Source organism: Anas platyrhynchos, chromosome 13 (genome assembly GCF_047663525.1).
Source record: "Anas platyrhynchos isolate ZD024472 breed Pekin duck chromosome 13, IASCAAS_PekinDuck_T2T, whole genome shotgun sequence".
Classification (NCBI taxonomy): Eukaryota; Metazoa; Chordata; class Aves; order Anseriformes; family Anatidae; genus Anas; species Anas platyrhynchos.
In genome coordinates this window covers 19,679,614-19,706,705 of record NC_092599.1, presented here as the reverse complement: position 1 = coordinate 19,706,705, position 27,092 = coordinate 19,679,614, and the positions used below count along the sequence as shown (strand labels likewise).

Genomic DNA, 27,092 nt, shown 5'->3' with positions numbered 1-27,092 from the left:
TGTGTACTGCAAAGTGAACCTCAGGCATTTATGAGCAGTGCTTGACACTGTGCAACATACTTGTGACCTGCTATGCTTTTAAGTTCAGTTTTCTTTGTATTGCAGGGCATATGAAGTAGAAAGACGATTGAAAATTGTCAGTCTAACACAGTTTCCAAACTTCGAAACTGCATGTTGGTATATGGGAAAGCATCTATTAGAGACATTCAAAGGTAAAACTGCTTTTCTTTTCCTGCCTTAATTGCTTAGATTTGGGGGCCTGAAAATACTTACTCTTATTTTCTGCTGATGAGCCACAGGTTGCCAAAATCAGTCTTGCTAGTATTTAAAAACTAGTTCTAACATGTCAGCTGAATGTGCAGATCTGGTCCAGCTGTCACCTTAATCAGCCTGCCACCTTGCTCTAGGAAGGACCTTAGCCATCCCTCTTACCTATACTCAAGTAAAGGTTTCATCTTTGTAAAAAATATTTAAGTTGCTTCAGAGGCAAATAATGTTGTAACCAACTACCTAGGCTGGGTAGTGTAAGTTACGGATTCATTCCCTGTCTTAACGTAATGAGCTGCTTGCTTTGTCAGCCCAAGGCAGATGGAATAGTGCCGCCTTTTCTCATAATTCTTATGGTTCTGGTGGAAGTACATTGGCAGGACATATGTATACATGGGTTCACAGGAACATCAGTGATGGGGCCAGCAGGGTAGCAGGACCACTCCGAATTTAAGCAAAGTTTTCTGTGACATTCAAAATCTTCTAAATCATATTCCTTCAGAGTTTATCCAAATGTTCATGCATGTTATGTTCTCTACAAACTTGGGCTCGCTTTTCTCCTTGCCTCTGTTTCTTATTATGGAACATGTCTAGAGACACCCACCAGATACATCTACACCACTTTATCTAACTAGTAAGTGATGTGTGGGGTTGCTTGGAAGGGGGCCCCCTTGTGACAGACAGTAAATAAAAATTGTAACCAGCAGAAAAGTTTAGCCAAGCTTGTACTCATAGAGGAGAAGTGAAATGCTCTGCCCAGTATAGCTTTGGTTCCACATACTGATGCTTGCTTTTTCAGACAGAATGAAACAACCTTTCATGTCAGCTTTGTAAGCCCATGGCCTAGGATGTATGAACATGGAAGCTAGCTTGAAAATGTGACCAAGAAAAGAGCAAAGATGACTGCCAGTGTAAACATAATTTACAGGAACCACAGTATAGAAAGGCAGAGTTGGATTTATGACACAGTAAATATACTCCTTATTACCATCAAGTAATAATAGGGATTTGTTGGCGGTGACCAACTTTTAAGTTAACTTTCACAGTTTAAACTTTTTCAGATTAGAGAATTCATGTAGAACCACTTCAGCTCTCAGCATTTGAATGGCACTGCTTTTTCTCTGCTTAGGTTTGCACAAAGCTGGGCAACAACCACCTGTTCATTTACTCCAAGGAGCAAAAATTCTCAATGGTGCTTTCAGGTCATGGACTAAGAAACAGGTAGGAGAAGACCCTATTTTAATATTGTGTTCCTCAGGTTTGTCAGTCATGGGAACAAAGAACAAATGCTGGAACAGACAGTATCATCGTAGCAAAACACCTAACTCTAGAATCCCAAAGAGAAGGGACCAGGAGAGCAGGGAAGGAGGGTGACAATTGGGATTTTATAATGTTACGTGAGGAGTAAGCAGGGAATAAGAAAGGTACCATCAGAGTTTTATAAATATCAGTTCTGCTTATGGTCAACAGGATACTGAATAAATGTTTTCCATGGCCCTGAGCATTTTCATGTGCCAAAGCAATTAAGTAGAGGCTGTGTATGTGAGTGAGGCCTGGAACACCACCTTCATTTTTGTGTGCACAAAGTGCTCAGTTCCTGGAAATCAACACATCAGTTAAACTAGGAAATACATATATGCCCAGAGAGATGGCTTAAAGATATTTGCAGCCTGAATTTACCACTGCAGTCATTTCAGCCACGTTATTCTTGTATGCATTGCTCCAAAAATTTGGGGGAATTAGCTGCAAGAGGCAGGCCATTCAATCAGAAAATGGGAACAATTGGAGAAGGGGTGAGCAGCTGAGTAAACAATGTTGCATACACAGTTTAGATCACTTAGGTGGCTGTCTCAGATTTAAATGTAGTCAGAGTCTTGGCTGCTTCCTACTGCAAAAAGACAGTCTGAATTCAGAATTGTTCTTGACTGCCTGTAGTAGGACTGTCTGATGTAGAAGACCTGTTCTTCATGTCACCCTCCCTCTTTATTCTCCCACTTGCCATGCAAATGTCAAGTAGTGAAAGGAAGTCAGACTGTGTTGGCAGTTAGGTAAATTTGAACTTTGAATATTGGAACGTGGCATGTGAATGAAAACCTCAGTCCTGACAGGGAGCTCCCAAACCACTCTGCTGACAAGGTATGTGCCTATTGGGCCCATAGAAGACAGCATCCTGAGACAACCTTTCCGTGTAGATGTAGAAAAGGAGTTTCTTATAGAATGTCATGTAAGGGGGTAAGCAAACTAATGTTACAGTTGTGAACATGCAATAATATCTAAAAAAGGTGCTGACTTTGTAAGTAGTTGTCGTGAAGGAACAGCAATAACACCTAGAAGGGGAAATAAAATGTATTTTTTTTCCGTATTACTGACGTAGTCAGTAGTGATTTGAATAGTTTGGAAAAAACATTAATGTGTCACTTAAAGAGTTTTAATTTTTGCAAAAAAAAAAAAAAAAAGACAAACACAAAAATGTACAGAAACAGCAGTCTGGCTTTGTTCTGGTTTAGGCTTTAGCAGAGCATGAAGATGAACTACCAGAAAACTTCAAACCAGCACAGCTTATCAAGGACCTTGCCAAAGAAATACGATTAAGTGAGGTTTGTACTCTTTTCATCATGTTAACTACACTGTTCATTTTTTAATAACCTAGACTCTAAAACAGAGGACTTGAAATAAATGAATCTTTTTATCCCTATCTTGTTTGTTAAAATAATTTGAAGGTTTAAGCAGTAGGGTTTTCAGGACTCTTGTCTGTGGCTGACTGGCCACATGTTTTGGGCTCCTGTTTGCTGTCTCCTTGACTTCATGCTCTCCCTGCCTGCCCTACGTCCTTCCTCCTCCACGTTATGCTAGCAGGACTGGCCACACTCCCATCTCCATCCTTATTTTTCCTTTCACATTAGCTGCTTCCTACCCACAAATACAGTAGAGCTCAGAAAATGTTGTTGCCATCTCCTAATCATGCTCAATATGTTCATTGGTCTTACCTGTGATGTCTGAGCTAGGAGCCATCTATCCTTCTGGACATTGGCCTAGTAGGAGGCCTTGCTCTTGGCTGGTTTCTAAGCAGAGTTATTATATTAAACATAATCATTATATTAAAAACAAACAAACAAACAAAACAAAAAAACAAAACAAACAAAAAGAAACAGAAACAAACAAACACACAAACAAAGAAAACCAACAACCCACAGAGGCTGTATTGAGCTGTTGTCCAATAAGTCTGGTATGATGTTCCACACAGTGGAGATGTGTGACAGTGCAAGGTGATAGCAGCAAGTTCATTTGTGCTTTGAGAAGGAAGTGTTGCATTCTAACTATATCCAAAGACCTCAAAATTGAAATCTATCTTACCCTCTTTGATGCAGCATGTACCTTTTTTTGATTGTCGGAATGGCAAGTTAAGCAGAAAATAACTTCTTTATAATTAGTTAGGCATTGTCAATTTTAATTGGGCAGCTATTTCACTGCTTATTTTACCTGAGGGCATGAAACACGATTCTGCTACATTGTCACATCTGAATTAAATTGAAGTGGTTGTACTCAAACTGATTAGCATTTTAAACAAAAGACCATTCATGTTACACGTTTTTTTGTGTGGGCAGTCCATTTAAGAGTCCTACCTGATATAACCTGGTGAGAGTTAACTTCCTCACCACTGGAGTTTCTCCAGGCCGACCTTGTGCTTGAGCAGCAGCTGAAGGGAAATTAGCAGTGGGCAGAACGCTCCTGTGACACGTGGTGTGGTGTCCATTCCCTGAGATGTGGATGCTGTTACTCCTGTATTGACGGAGGTTTCTCTGGTGTTTGTTTCCCTAAGGATGGGAGGGTGCAGGGGAATATCTAACATGATACAGGTGGATCTGAATGCCTTCCTGCTTTGTGCCAAACTACAGAATGCTTCGAAAGCCAGCAAAGCAGACACGAGTGCCAACACAAATGCTGAGGAGACCTGTCCTGTGGAAAAGGAGGATGCACCTTCACCCGTCCAAGTGACACCTCCACCCCCACCTGTAGAAAAGCTCCCTAAAAAAAAGACCCCAAAAACTGTGAAAACCCCCAAACAACTCAAGCCATCCAAGCCTCCTAAGCCCCCCAAGCCTCCCAAACCCCCCAAACCTCCCAAAACACCAAAAGTCAAGGGAGAAGGAAAAAAGAAAGGAAAGAAGGCAAAAGAGAGTCCACCGCCAGCCATCCCGAATCTTGACTTGCTGGAGGCACACACAAAGGAGGCTCTGACAAAGATTGAGACGCCAAAGAAGGGAAAGGTGGGTCATATTTTAACCTCCCCCCATTCTTGTCATAGTGGGGATAAAAGCTCTCCTTACGTCTCATGGAAAACAAAATTAAGCAACACAGTGTGAAACCCTGTCTTTACTGAAGTAAATGAGAGTTTTGCGTTTGCCTTTTTTTTCTTTTCTTTTTTTTTTTTTTTTTTTAACCTGGCTGCTCAGTTTGATTTGACTGTTTGTTTGGTAACTCATTTGATATGAAGAAAGAAACCTACTGATTCAAGCTGAGTCTGGCAAACTACTGCCAGGTCCCCCTCCAAACTAAGGTGAGATGAAAATTAAAAGACTTTTTTTTTTTTTTTGGCCCCTGTACTATTACGTTAATATTTCAAGTGTTACTATCACTTTTGTGTTCGTTTCCATGATCAGTCCACAGACAAGATGGACTTATTTCTGGGGCATCTTGCTTGCGTGAGATTTTGCTCAAGAATGAGTGCACGAAGATAAAGCAGTAGTTTTCTTCTGGTTTTGTCCATGTAGGACAAGTTTCATTTTGATGTCTGTTAATGTAAATTTTGCTGTTGACCTCAGCAGAGGCCAAGATTTCTTTGAAGTGCTGACAGAATAATGCATTGTACACTTTATTTATTTTGTCTTAAGAAGATTCCATAAGACTTTTCTAAAATGCTTCTGAATTTCCTAGTAGTTTGTATGTTACTATATGAAGGAGAAATGCAGCTAATCTTCTGCAGTCTCTGAAACAGCAATATTTGATTGAATCTCACATTTGAATTCAAAAAGGAATAAATCAGAAAAGGAGTTCTCAAAAATATGCCATCTTATACTCTAGATAAAAACGTATTTGTGTAACATGCCAGTGCACCATCCTCATTAAGAGTGCAAGTTGATTTTCTTCCCCAGGCTGCAAAGAATGTTTTAAGTGTTCCCAATAAAGAAACAGCTAATAAGCAAAATGAGGTGGAGAAATTTGAAGCTCGAGAGCAAAATAAAAGCAAAACAGAAGCCAAATGGAAATATAAGGTAAGGTCTCCTGTTAAGTTTTGTTGCTGGTTCTGCCACATGGAGATAAGTCAATGATGGAGAAATGTTTACAGGCCTACCTAAGCAGAGAGTGCGAGTCACCAATTTTCAGTTCCCAATGAAAAATATTTGAACCAAAAACAACAAAGTAAGCACAAATAAAGGAGGTGTATGGCTGTTTTTCAAAAGCATGTGCTGAATTATTCATTCTTATCCTTGATGAAGCTGGTGGGAACACTTCTAATAGATTTTTCAGTGCTGATCACTTTTGTGGTTCTTACTCTAACCTAGTTACAGTACTTTAAGTCTGGAGTAGTTCCAGATCAATAACTCCTGATGGCATAAAAATATTGTTAATGAAATCTGAATCACGCCCCATAAACTAAAACCTTGCCTCCCAAGAGAGCTAATGTAGGGTGAGAAAAATTCATCCATAGAATAAACTAATTTTTTTCCAGGTACCTTTTAAAACAGGGTGACATAGGCTTTCTCATAAAAATAGCTGTCTGAATTTTGCTTACTTTGCGAACTTCTAATGACAAAGGTACAAAAAAAAATTCCTTGAAACAGAAGCATGTGTCTTTCCATGTGCAGAAAGCTACTAAGAATCCTGACCTTTTAACAGAGACATCTGAGTTCTAAATTTTGTGTTTAAAAACAGTCACAGTTGGTGTGTTCAGTTCAATATATACCAGTTAATTACCCAGCCAGTACAGCTTAGGAAAGTATTAGGGCTATGCTTAAAATATAATTGAAGAATGAATGGCTTTGTTATTAAATTCATAATTCAAGCTCTTCTGAAGGTGTGAAAGAAGCAAGTGGAGCCTGGGAATAAAATGTGGTCATGTTACAGGCACTGTGCTAGATTCTGTCGTTAGCTGCACAAGCGTGATGATGAAGAACAGTGTTAAATATTTTATCTCAGTCTGTACCAATTTAAGAGAGCTATACTTAAATGTAACATCAGGCATATTTGTGGTGGGCACTGCTTAAACTGGTGCTGAAGTTCTTGAGCAGGGACAAGTCCCTGAACTAGAACCCATCTAGTCTAAGGAAGACTATAATTCTCTATTACTTACCTCATTTGCAGGGCATATTTTTTCTATGTACAGGTCAATGGATTCTCTAACATTACCTAGGAAATATTAGCAACTCATATAACTGATTTTATTTTTGTTTGTTTGTTTGTTTTTTTGGGGGATCTTTTTGCATTTCAGAACAGTAAACCTGATTCACTATTAAAAATGGAAGAGGAACACAAATCAGAAAAGACGCCTTTATCAGGAAATAAGGACAACAAATTTACATTCTCTTTCTCTAATAAGAAGTTGCTTGGGTAAGTAAAAATATTAGAATATTCATTAATTAGAAAATTAAAGTCTAGTGATTATTTATTTATTTTTATACAAGAAGGTGAAAATCTGAATTTATGGTCAATGTAGAAAATACACTTATTCAGAAAGTTTTTTACTATAGAACTTGATTTTACCTTGAATCCTTCTTGGTTGTCCATAACAGCAAAGATCTACCTTTGAGGCTGGGATTTTGCTCGAGACTACTGCCTTCAGTATTTGTGCTATGTCTTGTTTTTTGGCACTTCAGGTTCTTACTAGTTTAAATTTATGTTGTATTAAATGATTTTTTTGCAGATCCTATTCAGGGTACATAAAAAAGGCAAAAAAAAAACTTTTAAATGAACACTGCATGCCAAAATTCCATGCTGTGTGTCCATTATGTATATCGTGTTATACTTTGATACAACTTAATATTGTAGTGATTATTTCAAGCCAGGAAAGCTGCTCTGGTCAGCATTGTATTTGGGGATATAAATTGTAGGTACAGTAACATGTTTGTAAAATGATTTAAATTGCTCTGGCACCTCTGAAAGTGTTCAGATTGACTGAGATTTCTGTATGAGGAAAGGTATTCATTGTCTTCCTCTGTCTATTAAAATGTTTCCCAGTCGGTATATTGTTACTGATTTATTTTATTTTTATTTTTATTTTTTCAGTTCTAAGGGAGTCAAAACCCAACTGAATACTAGTGTGTTTGGGTCACTGCAGAATTTTAAAGAAGATAAAGCAAAACCTGTACGAGATGAATATGAGTATGTGTCAGATGATGGTGAGCTAAAAATCGATGAATTTCCAATCAGAAGGAAGAAAAACACTACAAAAAGAGAACTGCCCTGTAAGAATATTTTAAGAATATTTTTTTTTTGTCTGTGTGGCAGAGTCTTGTGCGTTGGCTGTCCAAAACTAGTCTTTATGTTGTGTGATTTACAGTAAAGAAATCTATATCTTAACTGTTAGTCAAACATAACTCCATTTGAATTGCTTTCAAAGTAAAGGCTTAGGAGTGCTACTGTTTAGAAGAGAAAAGGACCATGACTTACTGTTGCTCTTTTTTATTCAGTTTTATCAGATAAAAAAGACACTCTGCAGCATACTCCTGTTAAGAAGCCAAAGGTGGAGTCGGTGTCATATAAGGTATGGTAATTATTGTACCTATCACAAGTGAACACCCATTATATATCTCTTAAAGTATGTGGGGGCTTATCCAAAATTGGAAAGTTGTCTCAGATCTGCTAGGCAGTGCTTAATGGCAGCTATGCAATATGCCTTGCTGTAATCATCAGTGACATTCGTTCACAAGATAATAGTGTCTTTTTTCTGCTCAGGTGAGGTAACAGCACTGTAAATGATGGTAGTGAAGACTTCTTTCGGTTGTCACATCCTCAGCTGGGCCAGAACAGATAGCATTCAGACATTGTAAGGACTAATCAGAATTTGGCTTGAACTGCTTGTATGTGATTAGGCCTGATGGGAAGCATTCGCAGGGAACATGACACTTGAATGGTATCACAAGAGCAGAAGCAAGCCATAAGAAAGGGTGGGAAGGGTCAGAAGGAGCTTTATGTTGTGCCTGGCTTGATGTTACATTGCTGATGGGCACAAGGGTCTGTCCTGGGCTGTGTTTTTACCTGTGTCTCCCATTTCCAAGCCCTTTGAACACTGATCATTGAAGATTTCCATGTTCATGTTTGACAATGAAACTCAGAGTAATGCTAATAGAACGGAAGGCATGTCATTTGGTGTTTCACATTACTAGAAGTCCTATTATGTACCAATTAAAGGATTTATTTACTATCACTTAGCAGAGTCTCCATCTGTCTATTATGGGCTTACATCTGGAATGCCCTAGGCTCAGTCTGATATTTTAGCATGTCCCTAACTTGAGGCAGTGTCAATGTGCCCGTTGATAGCTTTACATCAAGAAGCTTAACAGTACAGGCATAAGTTTGTTCTTATTTGCGTTAGCATTGTAGCTCAATGCTGGAAATTAAATGACATGCTGAAAGGTTTTGTCTAACTGCAGTTGGTATAAATCCACATTGTAATACCTGAGTCAATCATAGAAAGAAAAACAGCTTGTTAACACAGAACTGTAGGTGACTGAAATGTTTAGCCCTAAGAGCTAAACAGTTTTCTACATCCTGGTTTGGCTCAGGGATGTTCAAGAATAAGTGCATATCTGCTTCCCTCAGCCTGTAGCTGAAGTCTGGAGTGTGATCCGAGGGGAGCAGGGCAAAACATGCTGATATCTCATTGCATGGAAATTTAAGAAACAAAACTAGTTCCTGAAGAAAGCAGTAGTGGCAGCCTAAGCAACGATGGCTAGAACTTTGGAGGCCTGAAAGCTGGCAGGAATGGAGAAAAAAAGTTGTTTTATTATAGTCTACAGTGCATAAAGGTATCAGCCCCAGAAAGTCAATTAGTTGCAGGTAGCTTCCTTCAGTGTACTCAGATGGTACTCACTCATTTGTCCCATTCCTTTGTTCCATCTTCCTGTTCTCTTGTAGCAGGGATGGTGGAAGTGGGTCTGTCTCTGTGTCTGAACTGGCCAAGCTAAGCATCTTGCAAGATACAGACCTAAGCCGTGATGTCTGGGCTGACAGATACAGCCACACACTCACTGCTGCATGGGTCTCAAAAACAGGAGCAGTGGCTGGGAATGGAACGCAGCACCTGGAAACACCACTGTTACAGTGGTGTGATCCCATGCATAGAATCTGATCTCAAAGCTGGCTCCCTAGGGTTGGAAGGGAACAGGAAAACCAACTATGCCTAAAGGCTGGAAGAAGACTGATTTTTATTGTGTACCAGATTTTTATTTTTATTTTTATTTTGTTGTTAACAAGAGCAAATTACAATGGCTAGCCCTGTGTCTTTAGAAGAGCAGCAGGCTGCAGAAATTCTTGTGTTCTTGTTAACTAACATAGTAAGTTTCCATTTTGTGAGCTGCCTTCTTGTTTTCGCAGAGTGATGACTCGTCAGATGAAGATTTGCTTCACATTGACACAGAGGCAAAGCCAGGGCGTAATTCCAAAGTAAAGAAAGAGAGCGGAAGTTCAGCAGGAATTCTTGACCTTTTGCAGGCAAGCAAGGAAGTTGGGGGTTTAGAGTATAACACCAACAGGTATGCACAAAGGGATGGTTTTTTTTTTGCTCTTACCTGTAAACAAGAATTGCTCTTTTGTGGTTATGTGTGTGAGAGGGAGAGAGAATGAACTTCGCAGCTCAGTCACTGCTTTTTCTCCAGTAAGCAAATTCTTCCTTTATCCTGTGATCTGGAGGGAGAGGTGGAAAAGTGTGTGGGAAAGATTTTAGTGGTATAATTTAAACAAATAGAGGCGTTTCACATCTGTAAATGCTGAACATCCATTTTAGCAATAATACTATAATAGATGAATCATTCAAAAGGAGCTTTCTGCTCAGTGAATGCTGCTTGAGTTCACTGCCTCCACTCTTTATGTGCCAAGTCTGATCATAAACTACAGATAGAAGAATTAGGGTATGCGTGCCATTTCAAAAGAATCAGAATAGGACTCTTCACATATGGAAATGTCTTGCTTAATTCAAACTTTGGGAACAGAGCCCTGGAAAAGTGTTTTAGGAACATCAGAGTTTACAGCTAACATGCACAGAATGGCCCAGCGGATGTGAACTGCTGCATCCTATGTCCTGTGCTCCCTAGCAATCTGCTGGTTAAGTAGATCTTTGCCGCTTATATGTGCAAAGCAGCAAAACCAATCTGCTTTACACAGCAGAGCTAAGTAGTTGTTGGGATACGCTAACAGCATCTTTTTCTTCCCTGCTTTGTTTAGGTCTGCCTTGCTTATGCAAACCCACAGAACCTGTGCAGAAAGTAGTAGTGGTGGTAGTTGGTCTGAGAGTAGGTAAAACACTAGGTAAAGGGAGCCTGGTGCTGTCCTTCTCACCCAGGCTGTGCCCTTGCTGGGTGTTGGGTGTGCGTGACCCAGGAAAAGTGCAGCTTGCAAATTTGAAAGGACCTGTTAAAGTGGAATCAGAGAGGAAGATATTATCTAAACCTGGGAAAGATTGGAAGTTAAAAGCCATAACTGTGGATTCCAAAAGATATGTCTCATGGTCAAAGGGGAACATATGGAATAAGTTATCAAAGGAAACCATAGAAAGTGAATTTTATCAGTGATTAAAAAAAAAATGTTGGGAGAGAGTATGGATTTTTTTTTAAAGGCTGTGGTCTGGTGACAGAGCAGCAGAGAAACGAGAGGGTTATTGAAGCAGATGTTTTGACCTCTCTCCATTTATTAGGCAATTGTCTCTTTCCCAACACAGATAATTGCAGGAGATTAAAGCATAGTATACAGACTGCCTTCATTCAGGAGATCCTCATCTCTGCATTGAACAGGGGTGTGTATGCAAAGACTCCTGTAAGAATTTTCTGCTGGTTCCTAATGTTTCCCATGGTACTCATTCCAGGGGTGTGTCACACAGCAGAACTGCAGGTGAAAAAAGCCAATGATTTTAAAAACAAGTAACGTAGTAACTGTCCTTAGGAGGCTTATCTTGACAAGACTGTTATTTCTAGGGAAGAGATATGATTTCAGTTTAGTGCCATTTTTCTTCCATTACTGCCTTCCTTCTAGCAAGGAGTGGTTGTTCAAAACCAGTGATTGCAGAGGGTATGGAGAGAGGTACCAAAGTGTCTGCAGCTCCCAGGTAATACAATGTTTTTTTTTGTTGTCTGAGTGCAGATGGGTCAGTGCTTCTAGATTTTCCTGATCTCTTGAGATTTGGCCCTGTCTGCTCTTCAAAAAACACTGAAATAATCACATTGGCACTTGTTATCTGTTTGGCTGTTCCTCTGAATTCCTTTTTCATTCTGTATTATGGTGCATAATGGAACTAGAGTTTATATCAAATTTACACTTACGTTTTGGCAGGTAATTAGACATTTGGCAGGTAGTTAGGTGTATCTAACTGGGAATTAGGTTGCCTGTGTAATATGACTCCCATACATGAATATCCATATAAAAGAAGAAAATGCCAGCCATTTTAAAAATTAAAGAAATTTGTCTTGGCCATGTTTACAGTTCTAATTATTTCACATACAGTGTGGTTCATTGCCTACTTGTGATGTGCAGATATACAGAGGTAAGCTGAAAATATAGGTTAAAGGAATGTTCCTCAAAGATTATCTCTCTTTGGTTGTGTCTTTTGCTGTCTGCAATGGGTTAAAACTGCCATTCAGTAACAGAGTAGGACTCAGGCCTTTCATTTTTCCTCCCTTCAACCTGGGCTCTGTATCCAGGGTATTTGTAGACTTTGTGGTTTCTGAAATCAAAGTCGCAAAGGCAGTCACATAACTAAACTCCGCATGAATTACTACACTGTGTGTGGTAGTTTAGTGGGAATGTGTCATATCAATTTTGGTTCTTGTATAAACAATTAGGTTTTGGCAGTGTGTGTTGAAGCTTGATTGAAAAAAGCTCCTGATAAATGAAATTACTGTGTTTCATTTCATAATTATGCTAGGCTTTTTAAACAGCCATAACGTGCTTCTTTAAAAAAGAAGAAACCTGATATGCAAACAAACTGTGTTGCAACGTAATGCCAATGTGGTCCTGCCTGACTCACAGAAATAATTTCCATGTTTCTCTAGTTTGTTTTCCTACTTGTAAGGCAGGTAAAGGGTAGTACATGTAGTACATATATATGTACTACGTATATATGTGTTTATATATATACATGTATATATATAGGTCCCTTCCAACCCCTACAATTCTGTGATTCTATGATATATAAAGTATGTAATAGTGCAGTAAAGTCTGTGTGGGATGTCCTCTGCTTGCATGGTGATCTGTGCAGATGAGGGTGAGCTCTGCAAGGGGAAGCACAGAGTCCTATCAGACCAGCACCAGGGCTGCTGAACTGCAGCGGTAACTTAGGAAGCAGGTTAGGGCTCTTTTTGTGTGTTAATGACCTCGCATGAATAGTGTGCAACTTTATTCTGTAAAATGTTAGATTGTCATGCAACTGACCAAAACAAATGTCCTGATGGCTTTACCTAGATTGCTCTCCCACACTTGTGCCAATGGTAGCAAAATGAGGAGAGACAAGGAGAGAGGTTCTGCAGAAATGCTGCCATAAATGTGGAAACAATCTGAAAAGAGGGAAATGGAATATAGGAAAAAAAAAAAAAAAAGTTGAGGAGACTAGTAGTCATGTGATCTTGAACTCAGTGGAATTGTTTCTTGTTCCCAAGCCTGGTAAAATATGGATGAAAATACTGTTTTTGTGCTTGAAGTTATTTAAGTCCTGTAGTTCTATACATTTGTCACTTCCCCAAAATAGTGACAAGTCATTAATGTCTCTGTTTCACTTCTTTGTAGTTCATTTCCATCTTGCCTTGGGAAGGATGAGGGAAATGCAGAAATGACAGGAAAACTATCACATAGGGAAAATGGTGATTCATTACCTCCCCCTCTCATGCATCAGTTCTTATTTGCAGTATTCTAGAACAATGGCAATTGGAAGGGACCTTGTGAAGTCATTTCATGCAGCTGCTGGCTCAGAGCATGGCCAGCTGCATAGTGTGACCTGGTAGTTCAGGGCATTGCCTCGGTGAGTTTTAGATATATTCAGGGATGGAGATTCTGCAACCTCTCTGTGTGAGCTGCTCAGCCACCCTCAGCATGGCCCTTTTTTTCCTGTGGCTGGCTGGGATTTCCCCTCCACTGCCTTTCATCCTTTGCTGTGCACCTCCGAGTAGGATCTGGCTTCCTCTGCTCTGTAACCCCATGAGGCAGTTCATATGTCAAGCTAGATATTTCCACTTAGAAAATGTTCAATGGTTCCTGTGACTTTCCTTTGCTCTTACCTATTTTCCCCCAGTTATGAGACTGAGCAGTAGTTATTCAGAGGCGAGACAAAATGTTAGTAAGGTTACTGTCTCTTCTCCCCCATGCCCTTCAGTACCTCCAGCCGCTGTGCAGGCAGTGTGGAGAACAGGGAAAAGGCCAGCATTCAGTGAGTTGTATTCCAACAAAATGAATACATTCAATTTCTAAATATAAGAATAGAGGTAACAGGTTTGGTAATTACTTATGAAAGGAAGATGACCTCTCAAGAGAGATGTTGGACCCTCAGAGAGAGATGGTGGTAGTGGAGAGGGGCCAGCGCCAATGAGGGAGGCAAAGCCTTAGTCTGTCAGTGCTGAGCTCTGTGTATTCCTGTCAGCAACCACAGTTGTTTGCCTGTTGCCACCTGCTCTGGTGTGTAGTGCCAGGGAAAGGATGCTCTTGTCAAGTCTAGGAGGGGAATGCAGGCAGCACGAAAGCCCTAAAGCATAGCCTGAAGGGATGCTCTGTGCACTCCTCCCTGATGAAGACACTGCCAGCAACAGCAAGTTGTTCTGGGGCTCTAAGGCCCCTAGGCTTAAACCCATCCTAGCAAACAGCTGCAGGTAGCACTGAGGAGGGCACCACGCCATCTGTGCTGTGCAGACCAACGTGTCCTTCCTTGGCTTCCCTCGGAGGGGAGCTCCCCTTCCCCACTCTTCATCACACCATCAGACTGGATGCACTGCTGATCAGTCCTGGGATCAGTCCTTTTATTTGGGCTGAGTTTTAGCAACATATTTTCCCTTCTGTTACAGTGCTGCTCTCTGTTAACACGGTGCAAACTTGCTGCCAATTCCACCTGCTGTGAGCAGCAGCAGCTCCCCGTGAGCTCCAGGTGGGAGCCGGGCCTGGCAGGCCTCGGGCTTGGCCTCCACAGCCTGGCCCCGGGGGTGGCTGAAGCAGCCACCTCATGGCCATGCCCTGTTGGCCATCTGAGCATTTCTGTTGCCTGTGGCCCATGTCACGGCTACACCAAGGTTTACTTCGTTGTCCTGGGGTTACAGGCAGGGCTGGCAGTTTCCAGTGTGGACCTCTTAGTTCCTGCACTGTATGCGTCTGAAAACACCAGCTGCTTGCTAGGCAGCAAATGGTTATTGCAGTAATCCATTTCCTCACTCGGGCAACCCTGAGAACACTAACACTCCAGTTCTTTGTAGAGTTTCTTTACAACAGAATCCCCCAAGGGGAGCCCACTGCAAAAGGCACGAACTGCTAGTCAATTAGTGTCCTTTTTTCTATTCATCCACTAAATTATTTTTTAGCTTGTGGAAAGGAAAGCAAGACTGCTGGGATTTGATAAGCCATGGCAGGGTCTGTGCTAGCACCAAGTGCCACCTTGCTGTATGCTCGAAGGGCTCTTGCAAGCCAACTGCTTGGAAGGGAGCACAGGGGCAGAAGGATGCTGGTTGCTCTGCTTCTGCTCCCATATTTACTGTTTTTAAGTTAAAGTTGGAACTCATGGTCAGTTTACTTTCATATATATATAGTTATATATATATAAGATCATTGCTGAAGCTACAAAAAGGGGATAAGTCCTCCCAGAGTTTAAAAATTGCTTCCTGATTCTTTCTGATTTTTTTTTTTTTTTTGGCTTAGAAAGCTGAAATACCTCTAATAGAAGCACAGGCAAGCACTAATGAGAAACACTTTGCTCCATGTGCAGCTCTGTCTCTTTAAGACATTTTACCCACACGTTCACGTTGTGGTTTGACTCTCAGAACCACTGGTTTTGATCATATTCCACAATTTATTTGTTGAAGCTTGTGTTGCTTAAGGCAGTTCCTCTCTGATTTACCCACTTAGTGGTCAGTTTTTGATGGTCTGTTTGCACTGTTTTGGGAGTCCAGTGTTTGCAAAAACTGTTGGGGGGAAAAATGGAAAGAAAATATGTTAATTTCTTATAGATGGTGTGAAATATGCCTTTGTCAGGGGGAAGGCTAAGGCATCTGGCATGATAATGAAGGGATTAAAATGTCTCTTCACTAAATAAATGTTTCGATGTTCTTTTATTCCTTGAGTTGCAAGCTGCTGACACCAGTCCTAACTCATTTTCAGGATTATTTATAAATGCAATTAGTGCCCAGAAACTCCCTTTATGTCTAGAGTCTTACTCTATCTAGAGTCTTGTAATGGTTTTAAGTGGATTAAATTAAGATCAAATGAGAGAAAGTGATGTGGTATTGCTAATTTACTTGGGAAATGCTGTACGTTAGTGGCTTCTATTGCATAACTGTTCAAATATCTTTTCTTTTTTTGGCATTTCACTGTTTGCCAGAACTTCTGGAAATACTTGATGATGCGTTCTGTGTTTTTGCAGAATTAATGTCTGATGTTTCCTGATGAGATTAGTGTTCTTCTACATTCTTCGGTATCATGAAGAACATGCTTTGCCACCTTGCTTAAGTGTACATGCCAGTCAGAATTTACACATCATTTAACCTCAGCCTACTCTGTAGGAATATGTTGTTTTCTATAGTAGATGCACAGTGCTTGTTGGCAGTTGGCAATAAAATGCCAAAAAGCAAGTTCAATGTGAACAAGGTTTCCCTCTCCTGTAGCCCACTCATCCAGTCCTACCTCTGTCCAGCACCTCCCATCATCAGTCCACCCCACATACACATCAGAAAACCTCCCAGGGCACTGTAGAAACCTCATGATCTGCTTGTGCCCCATCGTGTTGCTCTTCTGACGGTCCTGGGGCAGTGAACGTCCCCACTGAGAGCTGTGGCCTGTGAACCTGAGCTTCATTCCCATTGTTTGGATCCTTTCTCCACTTGCTTGGCAGTACATAACAGAAGCCCACCACAACAGCACTGCTGCCTGTTGGTTGTTTCACTGCAGAGGGCACAGCCTGTGTTTCCCGTGCCCACACACAGCAGCACCCCGGTGTGAGCTGTCCCACCTTCTTCGTGCAGTCACGGTGATGTGGTAGCTTGGTCACCACAGCCAGACTTCTCCATTCTCCTGAGCTCTGTCACTTCTCGAGGGGTGCCAGAGAGCCTGCCCACTGTCATGGTCCATGTGCAGTTCCCCCTTACCACTGCTCCCTGCCCTCTTCAGGCTTCGCTTTCATACATAGTCATGTGAAGGAGGGGATGGAGGAATCTGAAATGAATTTGCAAGGGTATTGGCCAACAGCAGGGGTCTCATCGTTCAGGTCAGTGAAAGCAATGTGGTTTTCACCCGTCATAGCTCCATTGTAGGAGGATGGGAATTTGGGATGTGTGTGTAAGGCGTTGGGGTGACATCCTCAGGGTTGGGTAGTACAAATGTTGTGTTGCTGGGAATACAGTTATAGAGGTTACTGTTACAGTAACCCCAAATCTAATGCACTGTGATGTTGCTGTTAACATAAAAAAAACAACTGTTGTCACTTGTGGCATGCCCAGCTGCTCAAAGCACAGTAATCAGGAAATTTCTTCTAGCAACACTGCGAGGTGAAAGGAGTCAACTGTTTGAGAGGGGTTTGTGTTTTCATGGAATCGCTAATAGCTCTTGTATTTCTCAATGTTTTCCTGCAGTCAGCCACCTGCCTCACCCAGCACGCAAGAAGCAATCCAGGGCATGCTATCGATGGCAAACCTCCAGTCATCAGATTCCTGCCTCCAGGCATCCTGGGGTACCAATCAGGCGAAGAATAACTCCATCTCCACACAGAACTCTAAAAAAACAGGCGGTGGTAGTAACAAAAATGCTGGCAAGCGGTTACTAAAGAAAAGCACAAAAAACAGTATTGACATTGAAGATTACGATGAAGATCAGGACCATTTAGATGCCTGTTTTAAAGATTCAGATTACGGTACGTACACGCGAAGCAGTCTGAGTTGTGTGTGTGCCTGGGTATGCGTGTGCATATTTACAAATAATCCTTGTGTTTCTCATGGGATGCTTTTTCAATTTCATGTGGTCTGTTGCACTGAAATATCAAAATGTTAGTAAGGAAGAATGTAATAAACAAGAGGTCTGCACTGCAAAATTAAGCAAACACTCCATAATAGGTAGACTGACTACAGAACCGGTGGTGATATAACTATCCAGTTAGACTGTACTTGAGACATGGTGTTACCAGTAGATCTTAAAAAGCATGGAAACACATTGACACTGTGGCAGTCCGCCAGCAAACATGGGGAACTGTCCCAAAAATGTGTGTCAGGTACTAGTACTTATGACAGGAATGTCCTTCTCTGCACAGTAACACTAAAATGTCTAGGCAAGCTGAGTGAGAAGCTGAATTTGTACTTGGAGAAGGGTTCCTATGGTATTTTGAGTGTTGGCATAGAAAGTAAGCATCTGAAGCAGAAGTGGGCACATAGCCAGTTTGCACCAGTTATATCAGTTCTACCATAATAATTTGCAGGAACAATTTTGAATATAAGAAGTGAGGAAAGGAAGAAAATAATAATGTGAGGATTGATAGGAACTGGAAAACCTGAAGCCCTGAATGGGACAAGAAGAAAGTAGAGGTTTGTGGCAAGCATGGCCATCAGAAATCATGTTATGACTAGAAAAATAGCATGTGTTTTCACCCTCTGAAATACCAAGGCAAACTGGAGGTGCTGCGACATGTTGCAGAAGGCAGCCCAGCCATTTAGAGTGCTCTGCGATGCAGTGGTGGTGCTGCTAGGTGCTTTGAGAAAGGGCAGCTCCATGAAGCAGATGCCACGCATGGGCAGGGCTCTGTTCTGCTGAAGGGCAGATTTGCTCATTACACATCTGTGCTGCGACTGAATGGAGAGCCTTTGTTGTGAGCAGGCTTGGTTTCCAAAGGCTCTGCTGTTCCACATCTAATCAGCAGACTTACAGTGTCAATGGCCACAGGCCACAGTAAGGGTAAAATCACTACTGATGTAACAAATGACAACGGGCAAGAAAATCAAATGCCTGTTAAAAAATGTACTCACACAAACAAACAAAACTTTGCAGTAAAGGCTGGGGCAAAGTTTAGATCAGGTGATGTTTTATCCCTGAGGCCTTTGAAGGGTCCTTTGGTAGAATGGTTCACATTTACCTCTTGGCCACTAGTAAATCAAGGAAAACAGTTTCTGAGGTCAGCACAAATGGCACGTCATCTTGTTTCTCTCTGCCTGACTGTGCTGGAGTCACAAGGGCCAGGAAGGTGAGGTGCCAAATGAAGCGGTTGGCTTCCCTGGCACTGGTAATTCTGCTTGCACTAGGCAGGCTCCCAGTAAAGGCTGCTCCCTGCTCCTGGGGGAAGAGCAGGGGATGTGGCAGTAAAGGAATCTGCCTTGGTCTGCTCCGTGCATGAAGGGAACCATGAGTCACTGCGGTGTGAGTCGCACTTGTGGGTACTGCTGTCCAGCGAGGATGCTGTTCAGATAGCCATGAACATGCAAAAGCCCTACAGACACCAGAAATCAAGTGTGGGAGCCAAGATGTGATCTCTCCTGCATGTCTCCTTGCTGTGACAGCTGTCTGTGCCTGGTAGTATCAGTGGGCCATACCCGTGCTAAGTCATAAGTAGGACCACTGCTACTGCGATAGAGATACATGGCAGATCACACGTGTCTTAGCCAAGTTGTTGTGGATAGGAGTTTGTGGGAGGTCTGTAGGATCTTTAGGAGTGCATCAAGTGACCAGGGTACTTATCTGCAAGCCGTGTTAGCGCTGGGCCTGATATCATACTGTGCATGTGAGAGAGCCTCCTTTGAAAATGTGAAGCAAGGCTTGCTTGCATCTGGCAAAACCTAAACCCATGGGAACAGGAAAAAATCTGAGACATGGCACCAGGTCCTTCCATGCAGTCCAAAGACCAGTCCCTTAACAAAGAGGTGGCTGTCTCCCTGTGAATCATAGCGTGGCTCACTTTTTCCCAAGCTTTTGAAGAAAGGTAGAAGCTCCTCTCATGGCAGGAGTACCCACGCACCTACACGTGTTTCCTTGACACATGAAGATTCACATCTTGTCTTGCAAGGGGTTATGAGAATTGTACTGGCATGTCTTCAATATCAGTCTAGCTTGGGATAAAGAAATTTGTCTGTGTCTCTTACAGCTGTGCTGCCACTACACAGACAAGATGAAGACTGCTTTTTGCTGTTTGAGAAGTTTATCTGTGTATCCTAAAATTAGCTGGTTGCAGTGTAATGACAGCAACTTCTAAAATGCAGTGTGTAGATGAGAGCAAGAGAAAGTCTCCTGATTGTTGCAGCTGTGTCACCACTCAGCGTTACCTCTGGGGGACATAGCTCTTCTGAGCTGTGATGCCTGCAGGCACCATAACTGTATAGAGCAAGTGAACTTGTGTGCAGCACAGAGCTGTCCCCACACTGAAAATATCCTCTTTGTTTCCTACTGTAGTTTACCCTTCTCTTGAATCGGATGAAGATAATCCAGTATTCAAATCTCGGTCAAAGAAAAGGAAAAGCTCAGATGATGCCCCTTATAGCCCAACAGGTAAGTCCATGAAATCTGTGCTACCCAGACTCAGACTAAGTCAGGAAGGTACCTAATGAGCCAGCCATTTTTCAAGGAATGTGGAAACTGTAAGACCACAACTAGCAATTTCTCTGTATAGTGAAGGATTAATTCTTTCAAGCACAATGGGAGGTGATTTCATGTGCTGGGACTCAGCTGACCAATTTTAGCCTTTTGCCATCAACCAGCAGGAAAAAGTCGTTCCTGGATGGGTTGTTTTTTTCTTTGTGCTCTTGGTGAAGGAATGATTGGTGGCCACCTTAGCAGTGGCGTAGTTGTGAAACCACAGACAGCTGAGTAGCCCTGGCTTTTAGGTGTTGACCACATAGAGAGAAATGACAGGGAATGTGAGAATGGTCTCCTCTGGGTTTGGCCAAAGCTGATGGTCTGGAAAGGTGTTTTTGTTGTGGCTCACCAGAGGCAGTATAAGAGGCTAGGGGGTTCCTAGACCCCCCTTTGCTATGGCCCACTAATGGGGGAGTCTCCACAGCTTGTTGTGTGTGACAAAGAAGCAGTGTCTCAGCTCGTGGCACTGCATGTCCATCCCCAGCAGATGGGGCGGTGAACGCTGTCCATTTGGAAACGATGCTGGACTCCTCCATACTACCTGTAGTAGGCAGAAATCTCCCATGGCTTCAGCTTCAGGTAGCTGCATCTGCCTGTGAGGTTACTTGGCTGTGTTATATCTTTGTTGGCAGCTTCTCTCCAAACCACTGTGACTGGGTGGAGGCTGTCAGCACTTCCTTCGTACACATCCTGGGGAGGAAGGAAGAGCAGAGGCTGTGGCATCCCTGGCTCTTCCTGCTTAGGAGGCTGCCCAGTGTGGCTGTGCTGCTCATCTGGGCACACACTGCCTGTGTCTCACCTGCACCTGCTTTCCTTGCAGCACGAGTCGGCCCCTCGGTGCCTCGACAGGACAGACCGGTGCGAGAGGGTACAAGAGTCGCCTCCATTGAAACCGGACTTGCCGCTGCTGCCGCAAAGCTGTCACAGCAGGTGAGGTTGCTTGGGAAGTAGTAGCTGTCAGGACATGAAAGCAGCAAAGTCATGCCCAAATAGCAGCAGTGTCAGTCCTTCTTAGGGTTTATTCATGTCAGTAACACAAGGGTCATCAGTCTCAGGTGAAATAAACGGGAGGAAAGTCCTGTAGTGTTGCAGCATACCTGACAAAGCCACAGCACAGGGCAGGCAGTGTGTCAGAAGTACAGAAAAGCATGAGAGAGCAACCACGGCTACCTTGCAGGCTAATGGTAGAAGGAGGGTCCCTGAAAGGAGTGTGTGAGAACGGTGTATTGATGTGCATTTGAGAGTCTGACTGGTGTGATTGCCTTGTCTGTGGAAACTGGCTGCTGGGAAGCATTAGGGTTTTCTCTCAAAGCTTTGGTGAACCGAGGATAGCTCATGTCAGTTCAACAAAGATATTGAGGCATTTCTGGGTGTTGGTAAGTGTCCTTTGGTCTCTGGAGGTGTCATATAGATGCTAAGTGCCTCATGCACTTGGGCCCCACAAATATGAGAGAGCAAGGTGTGAAGGTGATGAGGTCTGCTGGAGCCAGGTTGGCGAGATGCTGGAGTTGCTGGAGTTGTGGCTTTTGGTGGCATTGCGCTTTTGTGATGGGTGCTGTTAGGTAGAAGAGCTCCAAGAACAGTAGCAGGGTTTCAACAAGAAGTGGATTTGAAGGTAGGCAAGGGAAACAGGATGGTGAGAGACCACTTTTCTCATGATGTGCAGTTGTAGGTGGTGAGATAATGTCTGTCTTAGCAGGAAGCAGATTCTATGAATAAGTGGGGTGCTTAATATCCTCCATGCTATTGTGAAAGTGTGTGAAGATTGAAGATAGGAGATGCCAGTTTATGTGGAACTTCAAAAGGTTTGTTCATGCAAAACCACGCTGGTCTCCCAAGGCAGGGTCGTTTTGGTCCTGACTGGCTGCTACTCGCCGCAGTGTGCACAGAGTTAACAAGCAAGGAGGCTCTGCACAAAGCACAGAGAGGCAAGAAAGGCAGCGTGTGCATGCGGCAGAGATCTGTGAGAGAGATGGTATCGGAACAGACTGAGCAGTTTGTACATGGCAAACTCCATTGTTTTTCATTGTATCAGGACCCTAAGCAACGCCGCTGGCCCTTGCCATAGCTAAAGGTCTTCTGGGGATTAATATGAGCTTCATGTTTGTCATTTTAAAGGAGGAACAAAAAGGCAAGAAGAAAAAAAATACCAAAAAGAAGCTGTCAACCAACAACGCGAACAAACCGGCTCAGGAAGGCAGCTCGCCAGAGCCGAAGCTGGAGTCACATGCCAGCAGCCTCACAGATCACGAGTACACCGCAGGGGCCAGCACCTTTGGGGTCGCCCAGCCTAACAGGGGATCACAGCCGATGGCACCCGGTGTTTTCCTCACACAGAGGAGACCCTCATCATCCTCGCAGAACAATGCCTCCGCCAAAGGTACCAGGAAACGCCTGGGGTTACGCTCTAGGAATGGGGAAGGGTGATTTGGTCATGTAATCCATGCCGTTTGCAGGGCCCTCACGTATTATGTTTGTCATGGGTCTGTAGAATTGTTTTGGTAGATCAGATCTGGTTGGAGATCTAGCCCATGGCCTTGGCTCCCCTGGTAGTGTGGGCCCAAATTTGTGCCTTGCTGCTGGGCTGTTGTTGCAGGGAGTGAGGCATCCTGTGCTAGGAAACGCTCCTGAGCATGCCCCAGGGTTCCTGAGGAGGACATGCAGTGGCCACGTCACAGTCCAGCCCGTCTGGTGAAGCCTTGTCAAGGGGAGGATGCATCCATAAAGGCTGCTCTGCTCAGGGCGGGGTCAGGCACTGCTGAGGTCGGCTAGTGGTTGTGCAATACCTGTGCATACCTGTAAAGGAGGACGTCCCGCCCAGCGGTGTAGAGTAGTGCAAATCTGCAATCCTGTTGCAACAAAAGAGCAGAGGAATGTCAGACCTTGGGAGTAACACAGCCACGCAAACAAAACCAAGAGAGGAAGAAGTCACTTGTCTGCCATAGGGAAAGCCAGGGCTGGGCTGGGGCCTTCTGTTCTCTGCTTGAACTGTGCTGAGAAAGCACGATGAAGGCAGGTGTGTGGGACAGGCAAAAACTCCAGTCGAGTGCACTGTGTATGGTGAAGATCAAGTGCTTGATCCCACTGGGAGAGGCCCTGTTGTAAAAAGTGAGGCTATGTGGCAGACGTTTCCAGTATTCTGCATTTGAGTGGAGCAAATCAGAGGCAGCGTGTAGTGTCCTGCAGCCCCAGTAAAACATCAGGGCAGCTGAATGGGCCATACAGGAGGATGTGTACAGCCCATTATAGGCCCAAGGGCTCTGTCAGGAGCTGGCAAGACCTGTAGCTGTCTGCAGAACCAGAGTGAAATGAAAGTATTTGCCTGGAATTGTGTCTTTGTGATGACATGGTAACGTGAATAAAACAGGTCCAAGAGCATGGAAGATGTGATGGGAAGAGGAGTGCTGAATGGAGCCAGGCCCTGGTCTGGCAGGTGAGCTGGGTGCCCAGTCAGGTCATCGTGAAGGGAGCCTGAACAGGCACGTGGATCACACCTTGCCCGTGACATAGCTCAGTCCTCAGAGGAGGGAAGGAGCCATGTGCCAAGAGTACGTGCCTGACATTGAGTGAGAGGAGCACATTCAGAGCCTCCAGTGAAGGGCCTTGAGTCAGCTGGGGCCACCTAGGGGACTTCAGGGCATCTCTCTTGCATGGAGCACAGGAGATCCCGGAGCTTGGGAACTAACAGGTTGGGAATGAAGGGACTGTGGAAGGAGAAGGTGGGATGAAGCAGAGTCAGGGAGCTCTCAGACTGTTTCAGGAAGGGAGACAACTCACAGTGAGGCAAAAGGATGAGAAATGAAGAAACTATAAATTGCTTTTGTATGCTGCCAGTCTTCTGTGGCTGTAGAAGCACATTCTTATTGAGAAAAGGTATGGTGTGGAAGGTCACCACCTGCCCTCTGGGCTGGAGCACTCAATGCAGGTGGGAGAAGTGGAGAGGAACCAGTCTTTGCAGGTGTTGCATGTGAGTGCACTGACAGCATTACGGGCAGGGAAATGGCTCTGTGGGTTTGTGGAGTGCCAGGTAGTCCCAGATACCTTGGAGATTCACAGTGTTTCTGGCTGTAAGGTAGTAGCTGGCGAGACGTGGGGTAGAGATCAGCTGTGACAATTGTACAAGTCTCTGAGGACAAGCATGCAGGGAGCACAGGCCTTCCTGAATGGCACAGCCCACGAGCAAGGGCTCACAGTGGTGTTTTTCTTTCTTGAGTGTGGGGATAGGGGAGGTTGTCCCAGTTAGGTGCTTTGTAGTGCCTTGGTGTTAGCCTAAATCTGTAAAGATGTGCATGTCTGTGCGTGCGTGCGTGTGTGTGTGTGCGTGCACTGGTACATGCAGCTGTTCAGCAGCTTGTGCCTAGGCTGGATGCAGATGGTCTCTTTTGGGAAAGAGAGGGCAAGGAACCACAGTGGTACGTGGACTGGTGCCAGTGAGGTGCCAGACTGTGTCCCCATGCTACAGATTCCCCCTTGAGTGTGTGCAGAACAGTAGAGAGGTGCCCAGAGGTCCTGGGGGTGTGTGCATGCCCACGGTGAAGGCAGGCAGCATTTTACAGCCTGCTGGGTGCCTGTGTGAGCACAGCCTCCCCGGTGGGGCAGTGCTGGAGACACTGGGTTTGGACGGACTGTCATGCTGGGGGCAAACTGGTCACCCACAAGCCATGAGCTGGGATGCATGCGGGCTGGGTGAGGGCACAGCACAGCAGGGCTGGCACTGTGGGGGTGCCCCAGGTGTGTGACGGGACGCGCCACAGCTGCGGTGGTGCTGCTTTGGCTCCTGTGCTTGGTGCACCGCGGAGCTGGGGTGGGAGCGGGCAAGGCCCCAGGCTTGTGGGGTGGCTGTGGCCTCGTGGAGGTGCTGGGATGGGGCCGGGCTTCCTGTGGGGAAGGCAGCAGTGGTACGGGGCTGGAGGGTCACTTTGTGTAGGGCTGGAGCCGCCCTGGGGCTCACCCACTCCCGCTCTCCCTCCAGGAAAGCGCACGAAGAAGGGGATGGCCACGGCCAAGCAGCGGCTCGGCAAGATCCTGAAGATCCACCGGAATGGCAAGCTGCTCCTCTAGCAGCCTCCGGGCAACTGCCACCTAACTTTGGCCACCACGACGGCAACCCTTTTAACTTTCAGCGGTTGGAGTGTACAGAATCCTGCTATAAATATTTTTTAATATAGATGTCCTTTCTCAGAGTGCTGAGAGCGACCAGTCCGCAAAAAGTTAACGCGCCCCCGGCCCGGCCCCGCGGCGCTGAGCAGCGGGAGGCGGTGAGGGGCGGCGGGGAGCGGGCGGGCGGCGGTGCCTGGCTGCCGTGTAGATGCGTCTCCTGAGGCATCCTTTTCCTAGAATGTAGCTTGTACATAGCTTTTGGAATAACGACCACCCGTTTTTTATAAGGGGAAAGTCTCTCCGGGCGCCGCCAGCCGCAGCGGCCCGTACCAGCTCTTTGCGTAACTTCTTGTACGAGGAGGGAGACAGTTATTTTACTAGCACCTTGTGGAGTGTTTCCGTGTTTTGTGACGATGTAATTTATTAATGTTTGTAGCTTTTTATATTTGTACATTTCTTATGGGCTTTGTTTATATACACACATTACCGGGGTACGGCGCCCGCGGGGAACCAGAGCCACCCGCAGCCGTGGCGAGGGCCGTGAGGGCCGCGCCGGCCTGGGCGTCGTGCCGGCTTTTTTTATTATGATTATTATTATTAGTATTATTATTTTTTCGCGACATGTACATTTCTAACAAAGTTTATCGTGGCTATCTATCTATGACGGTGTTTTATTTACCGATTCATATCAAATGCTCTTGTATCAAGTTCACGAAATCTAAGTAAACCTAGAGCAAAGTTTAAAAAAAAAAAAAAAAGGGAAGAAAAAAAAAAAAAGAAAGCAAAGTAAACTATTTCAGGTTTTGTATACATCCGCCTGGGCCTGGCCTTTTTGTGGGGTTGGCGAGGGGTGGCGTGCGGGCTCAGTGGAGGGGCACAGGGCAGCTGTGTGTCCCCAGGTCCCCCAGTGTGGGCAGCAGGCAGGGCAGGGCGAATGGCCTGGTGTGGTGCTCTTGGTGCTCTGCCCTCTTCCCCCTGCTCCTCAGCAGGGGCAGGCAGGCACGGAACTGTGCTGCCCATTCACAGTCACACCACAGTGCTAAGCCAGTGCTTCAGCTGCAACCCATCACACCACCTCTTTTTGCTGAAGTGCCACCAGAAGCTCTGGCTAGTTGGACATGGTCTTGATTCCTGTCCAGCCCTACCCATCCCTGAAGGGCAGTTGCTTAGCTTATGTCCTGGTAACACACAGCATGGTCCACACAGACACACCTGCCCGCTGCCCAGCACTCCTCTCATCATTTACCACCCTTGGTCAAATATACACACTCATTTCCCTCTGCTTCTTCCCTCCATCTTGGAGGTCACCAGGTGCTACAGCCTTCTTTTCAGTCATGGAAAGGTCAGGTAACTCACCCTTTGCTCTTCTGCCAGCTGTCCTGATGGACCCGTCTGTCCCCGGTGCTGTTTTCCACCTCCTGCTTCCTTATCACAAGAGACTGAACATGGTATCCACACATGTGCAGCCACTGCTGCTTCTGCAGTTCTCTTTCACAACACAAGGCTGTTTCTGGTTACATCTCCTACACCCTGGCTGCTCCCTTGTTCTTGGCCATATTATGTGGACGGTGACGGGAGCTGACTGTAACCTGCACAGGATTACCCGTTACCCTATCAGACATCCCCAGCACGCTCGAGGTGAATATTGTGGAGTCGCAGGTAAGCATGATGTGGTCTCGAGCTGATCACATAGATGACCATGAGAGGTTGGGGATAACATGGATCTT

General features: G+C 44.4%; 1 protein-coding gene across 5 annotated transcripts in view; it reads left to right on the top strand.

The window, feature by feature from the left end:
* PHF2 (PHD finger protein 2) overlaps positions 1-26,024 on the top strand; it is a 96,167-nt gene extending 70,143 nt beyond the window's left edge. For 4 of the 5 annotated variants that reach the window (XM_013096610.5, XM_038185814.2, XM_038185813.2 and 1 more), the window contains exons 9-22: positions 106-212; positions 1,397-1,488; positions 2,775-2,864; positions 4,164-4,535; positions 5,421-5,540; positions 6,758-6,876; positions 7,552-7,730; positions 7,956-8,029; positions 9,862-10,019; positions 17,289-17,566; positions 20,083-20,178; positions 21,086-21,195; positions 22,384-22,645; positions 25,238-26,024. In XM_013096610.5, the coding sequence (XP_012952064.3) occupies positions 106-212; positions 1,397-1,488; positions 2,775-2,864; positions 4,164-4,535; positions 5,421-5,540; positions 6,758-6,876; positions 7,552-7,730; positions 7,956-8,029; positions 9,862-10,019; positions 17,289-17,566; positions 20,083-20,178; positions 21,086-21,195; positions 22,384-22,645; positions 25,238-25,326 (2,146 nt within the window). In that variant the 3' untranslated portion in view covers positions 25,327-26,024. The remainder of the gene's footprint in view (positions 1-105; positions 213-1,396; positions 1,489-2,774; positions 2,865-4,163; positions 4,536-5,420; positions 5,541-6,757; positions 6,877-7,551; positions 7,731-7,955; positions 8,030-9,861; positions 10,020-17,288; positions 17,567-20,082; positions 20,179-21,085; positions 21,196-22,383; positions 22,646-25,237) is intronic. The other variant, XM_038185815.2, reaches the window with a different exon arrangement.
* The last annotated feature ends 1,068 nt before the right edge of the window (positions 26,025-27,092 follow it).